The sequence below is a fragment of the Phytophthora ramorum genome (assembly GCF_020800215.1).
Source record: "Phytophthora ramorum isolate Pr-102 chromosome Unknown Phyram_PR-102_s0007, whole genome shotgun sequence".
Taxonomy (NCBI): Eukaryota; Oomycota; class Peronosporomycetes; order Peronosporales; family Peronosporaceae; genus Phytophthora; species Phytophthora ramorum.
The window spans coordinates 3,144,064-3,156,614 of NW_027150653.1; the positions used below are offsets into that span (position 1 = coordinate 3,144,064).

Below are 12,551 nucleotides of genomic sequence, written 5' to 3' on the forward strand. Positions count from 1 at the left end.
GGGCGGCGGATTCGGCTCGTCACTTTACATTTTGCTGCGCACGTTGTGCTCCCTGCTACGATGTCACTGCGTCGCCTTGTTTTGGCTTTCGGGGTCGCTGCGGCCGCGGCTTCTGCGCTGGAATACACCGACAACGGAATCGCCATCGTGGGCACGACGGAAGCTCTGGACGTTGTCGTCACGGCCGGAACGTCCCGTCAAGACGTCATCAGCCACGAGTTCGCGTCGTATATCGCCGTGCACTTTGCCGGCTTCAATCTACCGGACGGAGACTCGGTGGTCATCGCTTCTCCTGATGATAATGTCACCGTCTCCCACACGTACACGGGTCTGGGTCGAGACCAAAGAGGGACGTTCATCGCTAGCTTCGTCCCTGGTAACTCCGTCACCGTCACATACAAATCCGTGGGCGACGCTACTGCTGGACAAGGATATCGTATCACCGGGTACTCGCGAGGGTACCCGACCATGCGGCAGGAGTCGATCTGCGGCGACGGAGACCAGTCGCTACCTGCCAAGTGCTACGCGCCAGGCTCCAACCTGTCCGAGGAGCTGCCCCACGCGTACGGGAAGGCGCAAGCTGTCGCTCGTCTGCTCATCAACGGCACGTATCTGTGCACTGGATGGCTCGGAGGCAGCGAAGGCCACTTGTTCACCAACCACCACTGCTTTGAAGAGGAAGATTGGGCGCTGACGACGGACTTTGAGTTTGCAGCCGAGAGTTCGTCCTGCAGCGACCAGTGTGAGACGCAGCTCGGGTGTCCCGGGACACTTGTGGCCACCACGTCGACCTTCATCGCTGACAGTGACGACATCGACTACTCGGTGGTGCAGCTCCCGGACTGCGTGGACCTCTCGCCCTACGGGTATCTCCAGCTGCGGGAGTCCGGGCCAGTGTTGAACGAGTCGATCTACGTGCCGCAGCACCCGGACGGCTATGCGAAGCGCATCGTGAGCACGGTGGATGACGGAGACGACACGACAATTCGCAGCGTTGGCGAGGACGGAGACTGCGGAAACGACCAGGTGGGCCACGACGCAGACACGCAAGGAGGTTCATCAGGGTCCCCGCTGGTCGCGAACAGTGACAACTTGGTGGTCGCCATTCATCACTGCGGAGGATGCACCAACACGGCGATCGACGTGCGTACGGTGCTGGCAGATTTGGCGTCCAAGAACGTCACGATCGAGAACCTCGTGGCGTCGGAGGATGCAGGCCAGAGCGGTCCCCCGTTGTACGCCCAGACGCCGTGCACTTCTCAATCGCCCAAGAATTCTACTGCAGGACGGAACAGCACGATGCCGTGCAGACATTTGACGGCACAGGGGTCGAGCAAGTTGGCTCTGTCAACGACGACGAATTCCACTGCGAAAGTCACGTCGGCGCCCCCCCCAGCAGCTACGAGCTTCAGCATTTCGCCTCTTGCGACAGTCACCGCCTCCAAGGGCTCCTCACCAGCAAGCACTACAACGGCAGGTTCCGTTACGAAGACAACCTCGAGCTCCACAACCACAACGTCTACGACTGCTGCGAAAACGTCCACTTCAGCGGCACTGACATCCGCTTCTGTGGTGACGATGAAAGGCGGAAAGAAGACGACGCTGTCGCCCCCCACTGCAGCGTCGACGCTGACTAGCTCTTCAACGACCGCTTCAAACTCTACTCTCTCCACGGCGTCTACTACTAGTACCTCCACGGCAACGAAGATGACATCGGTGAAAAGCGCTGCGATGGCCGATTGCGACTCGACTCCTTCACCACCGACAACAGCTTCTTCAAGCACTAGTATTGTCGACAATGATACGCTCGTTAGCCAGCTTAAAACTGCGCTGACTGGGTCTTCGTCCGACACATCGCCTGTATCGACTCCTACTGCGACGTCACCAGGCTCAACATTGACAACAGCGACTGTGTCAACGCTGACCTCAACTCCGAAGCCAACTGCACTAGCTCCGACGCCTGCATCAATGGTAACCTCGACCCCGAAGCCCACAACGCCGACCCCAACGCCGACAACGACTAGCAGCTCGACACCGGCACTGACGGTCACCACGACCCCGAAGCCCACTACACCGACCCCAACGCCTGCTTCATCAGTCACGTCGACCCCGAAGCCCACAACACCGACCCCAACGCCGGCACTGACGGTCACTACGACCCCGAAGCCCACTACACCGACCCCAACGCCTGCTTCATCAGTCACGTCGACCCCGAAGCCCACAACGCCGACCCCAACGCCGGCACTGACGGTCACTACGACCCCGAAGCCCACTACACCGACCCCAACGCCTGCTTCATCAGTCACGTCGACCCCGAAGCCCACAACGCCGACCCCAACGCCGGCACTGACGGTCACTACGACCCCGAAGCCCACTACACCGACCCCAACGCCTGCTTCATCAGTCACGTCGACCCCGAAGCCCACAACGCCGACCCCAACGCCGGCACTGACGGTCACTACGACCCCGAAGCCCACTACACCGACCCCAACGCCTGCTTCATCAGTCACGTCGACCCCGAAGCCCACAACGCCGACCCCAACGCCGACAACGACTAGCAGCTCGACACCGGCACTGACGGTCACCACGACCCCGAAGCCCACTACGCCGACCCCAACGCCTGCTTCATCAGTCACGTCGACCCCGAAGCCCACAACGCCGACCCCAACGCCGGCACTGACGGTCACCACGACGCCGAAGCCCCCTACACCGACCCCAACGCATGCTGCAACTTCGTTGACGAGTAGCAGTACTGGATCGGAAGACGTCGAACAGAACTAACGGCTCATTAGCCTATGATAGGCATGGACAGCGTTACGATATTGCTACCATTGAAGATTCGCTTGAAGGACTAGAGGAACGAACTCGGTCCCATGAATACATTTCTATTGCCAAAACTTCATATTCATCCTGTTCCCATAGTCTACAAAACTTGAGATTCTTCAGATGCGCACCGAAAGCATTTAATCCCTCCGACTGAAGATGATGAAGCCCGGCCCCAGTGCCCCCCATCGACACGCGAATGCCACGCTCGGTGGATGATGGCCAGCGCGAGCTTGACCATCTGCGATGCTTATCCAGACCGAGCAAACCGTCATCTACCCACGTGCGTTTTTATTTTTTTTCGCGGGGATCGAGCGTTCTCGAAGGGATCTGCTGGTCAAGTTGACTGCCAAGTCACTACGCACGACCCTAGCAAACGAGCTGTGGTCGCGATCAGCACATCTGATAATGACTACTGCATGTAACCATCTCTCCTTACCGATCTTGGTGTGAGACCAGCGCCTTACAGAATCGATCACCGCTGCCCAGACGATCGATCCGCTGCCGTCAATTCCTCTTGGTCTTCCTTGGTCAACAAACTACATGTTTATCCTGGGAGATACCCGTTCTGATTTAGCAGGCTATCGTATTATGAAGTTCAGTATCCATACAAATTCAAGGTAAACAATGTCCAGTCGAGCTTCAACATGAGAGGCAACTATTATACATCGCAGTTCTAACACACCGTGCTATCTTCCTAGGACCAAGTAGTGTGAGAGATCAACGGCGGATTCATTACCCGTAACCAGGACCGCGAGGATTCGCTTGATTGCAGGAGTCACTCTATGGCTGCGACATTTGAGCCTCGTCGTGCTGCCGCTTATACCCTTGTTGATATTTGACGATGAACATCTCGAGCCGCTCGGTGCACGATCTGCTGTATGTATCTCCACGTGTAGGGACGCTGGGGCAGGGTTCATCTGAAGTTGAGATAGATACATGTAGGATCGGCAACTGCCTCGAGGCAAGGCAAATGAAGAAGATGCACTCAACACCCTCTCAATTCAGCTGCGACAACTCCCCGGGCTCGAGCAGCTGCGAACAGTGCAGTCATCTGCCGTAGTCTTGACCGGTGATCCACAAGTGCCAGACGTTAAATCGTTTTCGCGCGAGTATCATATTAATCGGCGCCTCTGGTGCGCCAACGTTATCTGCAGCCAAGGACTATCGCAGCACAGTTATCCAAGAAACAAGCCTCGAGAAAGTCTCTTTATGAAAGAATGCTCGGACAAACGGGGCGTGCCCATGACCGAGCTCTTCCGAAGTCGGGATTTGCTTCACGCGTGAGGTAATGGGTAAGAAGGCCCCCTGTCACAAGAACTACCCAAGAGAACGAAACGCAAAGCCAGATTAGTGTTCACGCTTGGTGCCGGGCCCCTTCGATAGGATCCTCGCATACCCAAGTTGTGCTGCCGAACGTTGAAGCGGTCAAGGCTGGTCGGTCGCTTCAGATGGAGCCGTATCACTAAATGAGACGTCAGGCGCAAAGCTTATGCTCCAACTTGATGATCTCCACCATGGAGACCTCCCTGTCACTGGCCTGCGCGTTTTTCCCTTCTGGAACGTAGTGAATCCCACCGAGGGGCCTTATAATCAGACAACGTCGAAGATGGTTGTCAAAAGCACGAGTTGCTCATTCTTCAATTTGCTCTCTCGACGAGAAGTACCACCACCCCCGCACCACCACAACCGGTCTCGGTTGACATCTTCTTGACTCACCGCCACTGCATCTTCAACTCATGGCTGCACCTGAGCTGAGAGTGAACGTCAATAGCAACTACGATGGCCCGACAGAGGGCAGCCAGACCTATGCCATCATCGTCTGCATGTTCGCATCGCTTGGTGGCTTCTTCTTCGGCTATGACCAAGGCGTCACGTCGGGTGTGCTGATCATGGACTCGTTCTTGGAAGACTATTGCGTGGGTTGGCACAACTTCACCTACGACGACTGCACGAGGTCTTCGTCTGACCTACCTGGACAGTGGACGACGTTCACGGTCTGGTACAACATGGTCTACAACCTCGGTTGTCTGGTGGGCGCCCTGATCGGTGGCTACGTCGCCGACAAGTTCGGTCGTCGCGCGACCATTTTCTCTGCTGGTATTCTCTTCTGCGTTGGTACATGCTGGTTGTGCGTCACCCCCTCTCAAGACCACACGATGATCTACTTTGCGCGTATCGTGCAGGGCTTCGGTGTCGGTAACTCGTCCTTCTCGCTCCCTCTCTTCGGTTCGGAGATGGCACCAAAGGAGCTCCGTGGTCGCCTATCGGGCTTGATGGCCATCCCAGTCACCTTCGGTCAGTGGCTTGCCAATCTCATCAACATCTTGGTGGAGAACACCGACGAGGGCTGGCGTATCAGTAATGCTGTCTCGATGCTCCCGCCAGTTATCGTCATGTGCGGCATCTTCTGCGTGCCTGAGAGTCCCCGATGGACGTACCAGCACAAGGGCCGCGAAGAGGCTCAGAGTGTTCTCAAGCGTCTGCGTCGGACCGACAACGTGCGCAACGAATTGGACGCTATCGGGGTCCAGATCACTGAAGAGGAGACTGGAAACAAGGGCTGGCGGGGCCTTTGGGAGCCGTCGATCCGGAGACGTGTTATCATCGCAATGGTCATGCAGCTGGGCCAGCAAGCTACGGGCATCAACCCCATCATGACGTACGGATCCATGATTTTCAAGGACATCACTGGCGCTGGCGTTTATGCTTCCCTGCTACTGAGTGGTGTGAACTGCTTGAGTTCTGCGCCAGGATTGATTTGGTTGGACAAATACGGGCGTCGCTATATGGCCATGATTGGCGCTGTCGGTATGGTCATCGGTCACCTCTTCGCGGCTATCTTGTTCACCGCCGTGTGCGAAGGCAACGTCGACAACGCCGGGTGCCCTTCCGTTGGCGGCTGGTTCATTTGCATCGGTACGGCGTTCTTCGTCTTCAGTTACTCTGTGTCGTGGGGATCCCTGCCGTGGATCTACTGCTCGGAGATATTCCCACTCAATGTGCGTGCTTCCGCTGTTTCCATGTCGACCGCTGCGAATTGGGTGGGCGGCGCTGTCATGACTGAAGTGGTGAAGCTGTTCCCGTACCTGAACATCAACGGCGTGTTCTTCCTGTTCGCGGGTCTTGCTGTATGCTGTGGCGTATTCATCTACTTCTTCTGCCCGGAGACTATGGGCCTGCTGCTGGAAGACGTCGAGGGTTTGTTCGATCGTGGTTACAGTACGACTACTTCGCCGTCCTTCGTGGAGGTGAAGACTCCCAAGAGCGCTGTCGCGATGGTTTAAGATAGTCCAAAGCGACAGACACTCTAGTGCAAGCGAGGCGATACGCACACACTGTCCGTCTCCAGTCTTGTGGGCTTTTGTAAAGTGGTCAACGTGAATCCGCCCCGTCCGTCAGTGTGTGACGCCCTCACTTCCGTACTATAGTTGTAGCAGCAGCTAGGATACCCGAGAAGAGGAGAGCTAATATATGGCAAGGCAAAAGTCCTTGCCTCTGCTGCTGCAAAGCGGATCTGTTGCAAATGGTCTGAGCCGGACAGAACATGCGTTTTGCTTCAGTTTTGGGGTGATGGACGGTTGGTTGGCACCGCGCGCGCGACCAGCGAGAGACAAGATCGCCAACGCGAGTCGCATTAGCGGTATGTAGTGCTGGATGCCATGCATGGCTTGCACTCGCGCTGCCGACTTTGAACTTGTTGGTTGCCCCGATCGAGCCGGATCAGCATCGTGCAGTCGCTACCACCTCAAATCAACTGCAAGTTGCAGTCTGCAACCCGGACTCTGTTGGATTCGTCCTGCATCTCATCATGGGTTGCCCTCGTCGGCACCGTCACCGGCCTGGTGGTTTTGTCCTGTGACAGCAAATCTCCTGGCGCGTTACACGTTCTGTCGGTGTGCGAAATGAGCTGAGCTCGAGCGTGTATTTTAAGCTGGTATCGCACGGGAAGCAGCGGCATGAAGATTGCACTTTTGTGTGCCGGGGGCGTTGGCGTCTCGCTGCTCGCAGTAGCCATGCCATGCACGCCACAACCTGAAGATGACCGTCGTTGCTGCTCACGGCGCATCCCGATCGACTTGATGTGAAGATGATCCAGACAGACTAAAAATTAGTCGCCTTTTCTTGCTGAACACGCCGCCGGCAAGGTGAACGAGATCCTAGTCGGCGGATCCATTGCCATTTTTCTGGTTGCGATCATCAGCACCTCTTGAAGCTTGCTCTCGGCCGCGAGAGCACGTGCCACGTCGGTGTTGCGTTCAACCCCCTCGGCAGCTTTGATCAACAGCACACCCATGCGAGCCCGGCGCGTGCACGAGATCGCTTTCAGCGGGATAGTTCACGACGCAGGGGTCCGTGGCAGCAACCGCAGTCATTCCGCTACAGTGCGCAAGACGGGCGAGCCTGTTTCTGAAGTTGTACTTTTGCGTGACCGCCAGGCATGCGGGATCGCAGGTAGGGCCCCGTCGGCGTGCATTACGCTCGCAGATGGCTACTCAAAGACGGGGCCAGCTCATGCTCGCAGCACCATCCACAGGATCGCGTGCAAGAGGGGCCGAGACTATGCGCCGCGTGGACCTGGCTCCCAAGCCGACGATGGAGCTCGATTCCTCGTGCTCGTTCATTCCTGAATTTGCGCTCTCCTCGGGACAAGAAGACCCCTCCTCACATCTTCGCGACTCACGGCCACGCGACCACGATGGCCAACCCGAGTGTGAGTGTCCACAGCTTCCACGATGCCGACACCCCCACGACCGGCAGCAGTCGATACGCCATCATCGTGTGTGCGTTCGCGTCGCTCGGCGGCTTCTTCTTCGGCTACGACCAAGGTGTGACTTCCGGCGTGCTGATCATGGACTCCTTCTTGGAAGACTATTGCGTCGGCTGGCACAACTTCACCTACGACGACTGCACCAAGTCGTCTTCGGACCTGCCTGGTGAGTGGACGACGTTCACGGTCTGGTACAACATGGTCTACAACCTCGGTTGTCTGGTGGGCGCCCTGATCGGCGGATACGTCGCCGACAAGTACGGCCGTCGCGCGACCATTTTCTCCGCTGGCATTCTGTTCTGCATCGGAACGACGTGGGTATGTCTGAACCCCGCACAGGACCACACGCTCATGTACCTGGCGCGTATCGTGCAGGGCTTCGGCGTCGGTAACTCGTCCTTTTCGCTGCCGCTGTTCGGCTCGGAGATGGCCCCGAAGGAGCTTCGTGGTCGTCTTTCGGGTCTGATGGTGCTCCCTGTCACGTTTGGGCAATGGCTCGCCAACTTGATCAACATCCTCGTCATGGACGACAACAATGGCTGGCGTATCAGTAACGCCGTGGCTATGATTCCTCCGATCATCGTCATGTGCGGCATCTTCTGCGTGCCCGAGAGCCCTCGCTGGACGTACCAGCAGAAGGGTAGGGAGGAAGCCGAAGCAGTGCTCAAACGCCTGCGACAGACGGACGACGTGCGTCATGAGCTGGAAGCGATCGGCGACCAGATTACTCAGGAGGAGACTGGCAACAAGGGCATGGCAGGGCTATGGGGGGAGCCCACCGTCCGGAGACGGGTGTTCATTGCCATGGCGCTGCAGCTCGGTCAGCAAGCGACTGGTATCAACCCCATCATGACGTACGGCTCGCTAATTTTCAAGGATATCACCGGCGCCGGTATCTACGCGTCGCTGCTGCTCAGTGGCGTCAACTGCTTGAGTACGACCCCCGGTTTGATTTGGCTCGACAAGTACGGACGCCGCTACATGGCCATGATCGGTGCCGTGGGCATGGTCATCGGCCACCTGTTCGCTGCCATTCTGTTCACCGCGATCTGCGATGGCAACGTCGACGACTCTGGCTGCCCCACTGTCGGTGGCTGGTTCATCTGCTTGGGTACGGCCTTCTTCGTCTTCAGCTACGCCGTGTCGTGGGGAGCTCTGCCCTGGATCTACTGCTCGGAGATTTTCCCGCTCAACGTGCGCGCGTCTGCTGTGTCCGTGGCCACCGCCGCGAACTGGCTGGCCGGCGCCCTCATGACGGAGGTGGTGAAGCTCTTCCCGTACATGAACATCAACGGCGTCTTCTTCATGTTCGCTGGCCTCGCGTTCCTGTGCGGTGTGTTCATCTACTTTTACTGCCCGGAGACCAAGGGCCTGCTGCTCGAAGACATCGAGACGCTCTTCACCCGAAGCAATAACACGGCCACTTCACCGTCGTACGTCGAGGTCAAGACCCCCGTGGCTGCCAAGAGCCCGGCCTAAGTTTTGTATACTGTAGTGGTCGGGTTTGTCCTCGTTGTAGTTAGTGTAGGCAGTAGATAATAAGCATGTTGTACATGTAATACATGGCAGGATGGCCAAGTCCGAAGACAAGCAAAGTGATGCCATCACGACTTCATGGCATTTGTGTAGCGTACATCATGTAAATGGACCAAAATATAGTTTTAGGACACAAATATGACCCACAAATGAAATTTGGGGCTCAGATTGCATTGTGATGCAGGAAACCTGGCGGCCGCTCGAGACAGAGGCGCTGGCGCAGCAGAACCTGAGCACGCGCGCAGAGCTGGAGGCATGGGTGGAGGCACAGAAGACGCGCATCCTGGAGGAGAAGCGCGCCGATCAGCTGCAGGCTCAGGAGCATGCGCACGAATCGGACGACGCGCAGCGCAGGCGCGAGACGCTGCAGGTCGAGTACCAGAAGCTGTCGACGGGTGTGTACCAAACGTAGATGATCAGTTTATACTTGAAAACACACGATGCTAATAAAGAATGGCTGCACTGTCAGACACGCACGCGAAGGAGCGCGAGCTGAACGCCAGCCAAGTGGAGATTGAGGTGCTGCAGGCCGAGAAGAGAAAGCGCGAGCCGGTGGTCAAGGAGCTGGTCGAGAGGACGGTGCAGGAGGACGCCAGACTCAAGCAGCTGCTGGCGGACACGCAGAAGCAACGGACGGCGCAGGAGCAGCAGCTGCAGGAGCTCAAGCAGGGACTCGCCACGTACGAGCGCCTGGGACTGCATTTTGAGCACGCAGAAGGTTGGCGGGCATTTATGGATGAATTCCCAAGGACTATGGCTGATGGATGTTTTGTCGATGGATCACACAGCGGATCGCATTGCAGTACGGTTCACGCAGATCGACGCGCAGTTTCCGAGTCGGGAGTTCTCCTTCCGGATCACGATTGATCCCATCACAGACCGATATATTGGTGGGCCAAAGCTTTCGTTGCGTGCAGTTGGTACTCAATTCAGTCTAACCGACGGCTTTCACTTGTCCTAATGGTGCATTGATGCAGTTGACGACTGCAACGAAAATGTGGCGTCGCTGAACGAGCTAGTGACAGATCTCAACGAGTCCGGCGACTTGGCGCTGTTCATCCGCTCCATGCGTCGCCAGTTCAAGCAGCTCGTGTGATTCTCCATCCAAGCACTTCATATACGGCGTCGTTTTGTATTTGGCTGTGGATTTGTTGTTGCTGCTGCCGCAGAGCTCGGTTTTGGCTCCTGCGGTCCTGTTGACGACGCTGGTGCACGTCTCGGCGGCAACTGCGGTCCGATGAAATCGACCTTTGCATGAGCTGGAGGAAGCGGTGGAGGCAGCGGTGGGTTCTGTGGTACCAGTCTTTTGTTGCTACTCATCGGTGCAGCAGAATGATAACCTGGTCGAGCGCGCCGCAGTAGCAGCTGCCGTCTCTGTGCCAGTTTGTCCGCTGTGTCCTCCCGTGACTCGAACTGCGGCGCGTAGGAGATCTGTAGGCGATTACCGAAGAACGGCTTTTGTACGCCGCGCACCTTGGCGTGGCGCGCGTTGTTCACCGTCTCGTACTGCACCCAGACTGTGTCCGTGAACTCATTGTCGTCGTCGGCAACGCCCTCAAACTGCAGTGCCTCCTGTCGGTCGTCGGGGTGGTCCAGCAGTCGGTACTCGCAGACCTTCCCGTAGAGACTGAGCCGCTTCAGCAGGTCCTCGATCACCCCGAGCGCCGGCACGTTGCGCACCACGACGTAGCGCGACTCGCTGGCCACCGTGAAGACGCGCACCGTCATGAGCGTTTTCAACCAATCGATTCTGGAAAATGCAACAGAGACGCGACTGTGCGCGGGCACCTTCGTGAAGATGGCATCCACGCGGATTCAAGGTGGTCTCCGCTAACGAAAATGCTTAAAATCGACTTATATATGAGCATGACGACGCCTAATAACTTAACATCGAGCGCCTTCCGCTTGTCGTACTCGTCTGCGCCCCTCTCCCCCTCCTCCTCGATCGCTCTCGTACGTACCCGCTCGCTGCCGAACAAGCACGAATACACCTTCCGCCGCCATGCAAAACGCAGCATCCACCAAACGCACCAACGTCCACATTTGACAGTGACGCCGTCATCTCCCGTCCACAGGCGTCTGACTGTCTGCACAACCACCCCGTCCATTGGGTTTGCGTACACACCCGCTTTCAATCGTCGAAAGGGTCCCAACTCGGAGTGCTCGATGACCGTGGCGGGGGCGTGCTGCTGTTGCGCACATTGCGCACATTGTGCGCGGAGTCAAACGGGTTCGACGACGAATAGTGCACCGCGCCCGAGGCACTCACAGTGATCTGGGACGCGCTCAACGGCGCTACGTCGGTGTAGTCCGCGTCGCTGTCGTCGTCGTCACCGTCCTCGACGCTCCCGCGAGTCGGGTGTCGGCTGCCTTGCGACCCTGATCTGTCCTCGTTGTCCTTTCCGACGCGGAGATCCTGCATCGACCGTCGAATGGCCTCCATGAGCATCAGCTCCTCCAGACGAGCAGCGTCCGCTGGCGTCGACAGGATATGTGACGCGGCGTCATTGAGCGCGGCCACGCTGTTCGGGTGTGGGCTGTCGGTCACGGGTTTGTTACTGATACTGAGCTGCGATCGGAGCGAGTCGCGGATGCGATGGCGGTCCTCCACCGAGGCATAGTGCACGCTCTGCGGGCTGGTCGTCGGTGGCTGAGGCTCCGGGCGCTTGGGGATGCCGATGGCGCAGCTCCGACGTGGAGATCTCACGTTCTGCAACGCGACATAAAACAGGAGACAGTGAGTTGACATGAAGAGGACCGGGAAATCAGAACAAGGCCGGAAACCGCCGGGCACGCGACGCACCTTCGTGGAGCGGATCGACGCCAGCTCGGTCGGCGATGGCGCCGTGTAGCGGACGCTGAAGGCCTCCTGGTTGCAAAATGGGCAGCTGGAAACAGCGTCAGTATGGAGAACAGCGAGCCTCTCGACGATGTCGTCACGCACCAAATGGGTTTCTGCGGAGGGCGGATCTGCAGGTAGCACTCGGAGCAAATGGGTTTGCTGCAGCAGCTCGACATGTTCAGGCTCCCGGGGTAAAACTGGCAGCAAAAGAAGACGGTGAGTAACTAACTGGCCTTAAGACGCCGGAACAGGTCTTGCGCGTCCTCACCATGAAGCAGATCGGACACTCGAGCGTGAAGGCGCCGTCCTTGGCCTCTTTGCCGGGGAAGCGCGGCGCCAGTTTGCGCTCTACGATGAGTCTCCGCGCCGTCTTGAGCTCCCACGGACAGCTCGGATAAAGTCTGCGGACCAAAAGCGTACCCCGTGATGAGTCAGTCTTCGTGGCACACACAGAGAAAGCGACTGGTCACGACGTACCCCGTTGGCTGCGCGTACTTCTCGAGCTCGCGCGTGCTGGTCGAGTGGCGGCGCTTGGACGTCGAGTTGCCCATGGTGAGGTCGCGCCGAGTGATTCTCTTC

At 57.7% G+C, this 12,551-nt stretch overlaps 4 protein-coding genes across 4 annotated transcripts; 2 read left to right on the plus strand and 2 right to left on the minus strand.

Annotated features, from left to right (window-relative positions):
* Positions 1 to 60: 60 nt before the first annotated feature.
* Positions 61 to 2,781, plus strand: KRP23_8981 (Secreted RxLR effector protein 73; the record flags this gene model as incomplete). Its single annotated transcript, XM_067894487.1, has 1 exon — positions 61 to 2,781. The coding sequence occupies one exon, from the start codon at positions 61 to 63 to the stop codon at positions 2,779 to 2,781; it is 2,721 nt and encodes a 906-aa protein (XP_067743920.1).
* Positions 2,782 to 9,308: 6,527 nt separating this feature from the next.
* On the plus strand, positions 9,309 to 10,226 carry KRP23_8982 (putative kinetochore protein SPC25; the record flags this gene model as incomplete). Its single annotated transcript, XM_067894488.1, has 4 exons — positions 9,309 to 9,525; positions 9,600 to 9,848; positions 9,919 to 10,020; positions 10,108 to 10,226. 4 exons carry the CDS (start codon positions 9,309 to 9,311, stop codon positions 10,224 to 10,226), a joined length of 687 nt encoding a protein of 228 aa, XP_067743921.1.
* Positions 10,227 to 10,243: 17 nt separating this feature from the next.
* KRP23_8983 (RNA-binding protein 48) lies at positions 10,244 to 10,858 on the minus strand (the record flags this gene model as incomplete). Its single annotated transcript, XM_067894489.1, has 1 exon — positions 10,244 to 10,858. One exon carries the CDS (start codon positions 10,856 to 10,858, stop codon positions 10,244 to 10,246), a length of 615 nt encoding a protein of 204 aa, XP_067743922.1.
* Positions 10,859 to 11,261: 403 nt separating this feature from the next.
* KRP23_8984 (E3 ubiquitin-protein ligase DA2) lies at positions 11,262 to 12,523 on the minus strand (the record flags this gene model as incomplete). The annotated part of the gene is made up of 5 exons (XM_067894490.1): positions 11,262 to 11,840; positions 11,934 to 12,018; positions 12,075 to 12,169; positions 12,241 to 12,373; positions 12,450 to 12,523. The coding sequence occupies 5 exons, from the start codon at positions 12,521 to 12,523 to the stop codon at positions 11,262 to 11,264; spliced, it is 966 nt and encodes a 321-aa protein (XP_067743923.1).
* Positions 12,524 to 12,551: the final 28 nt, after the last annotated feature.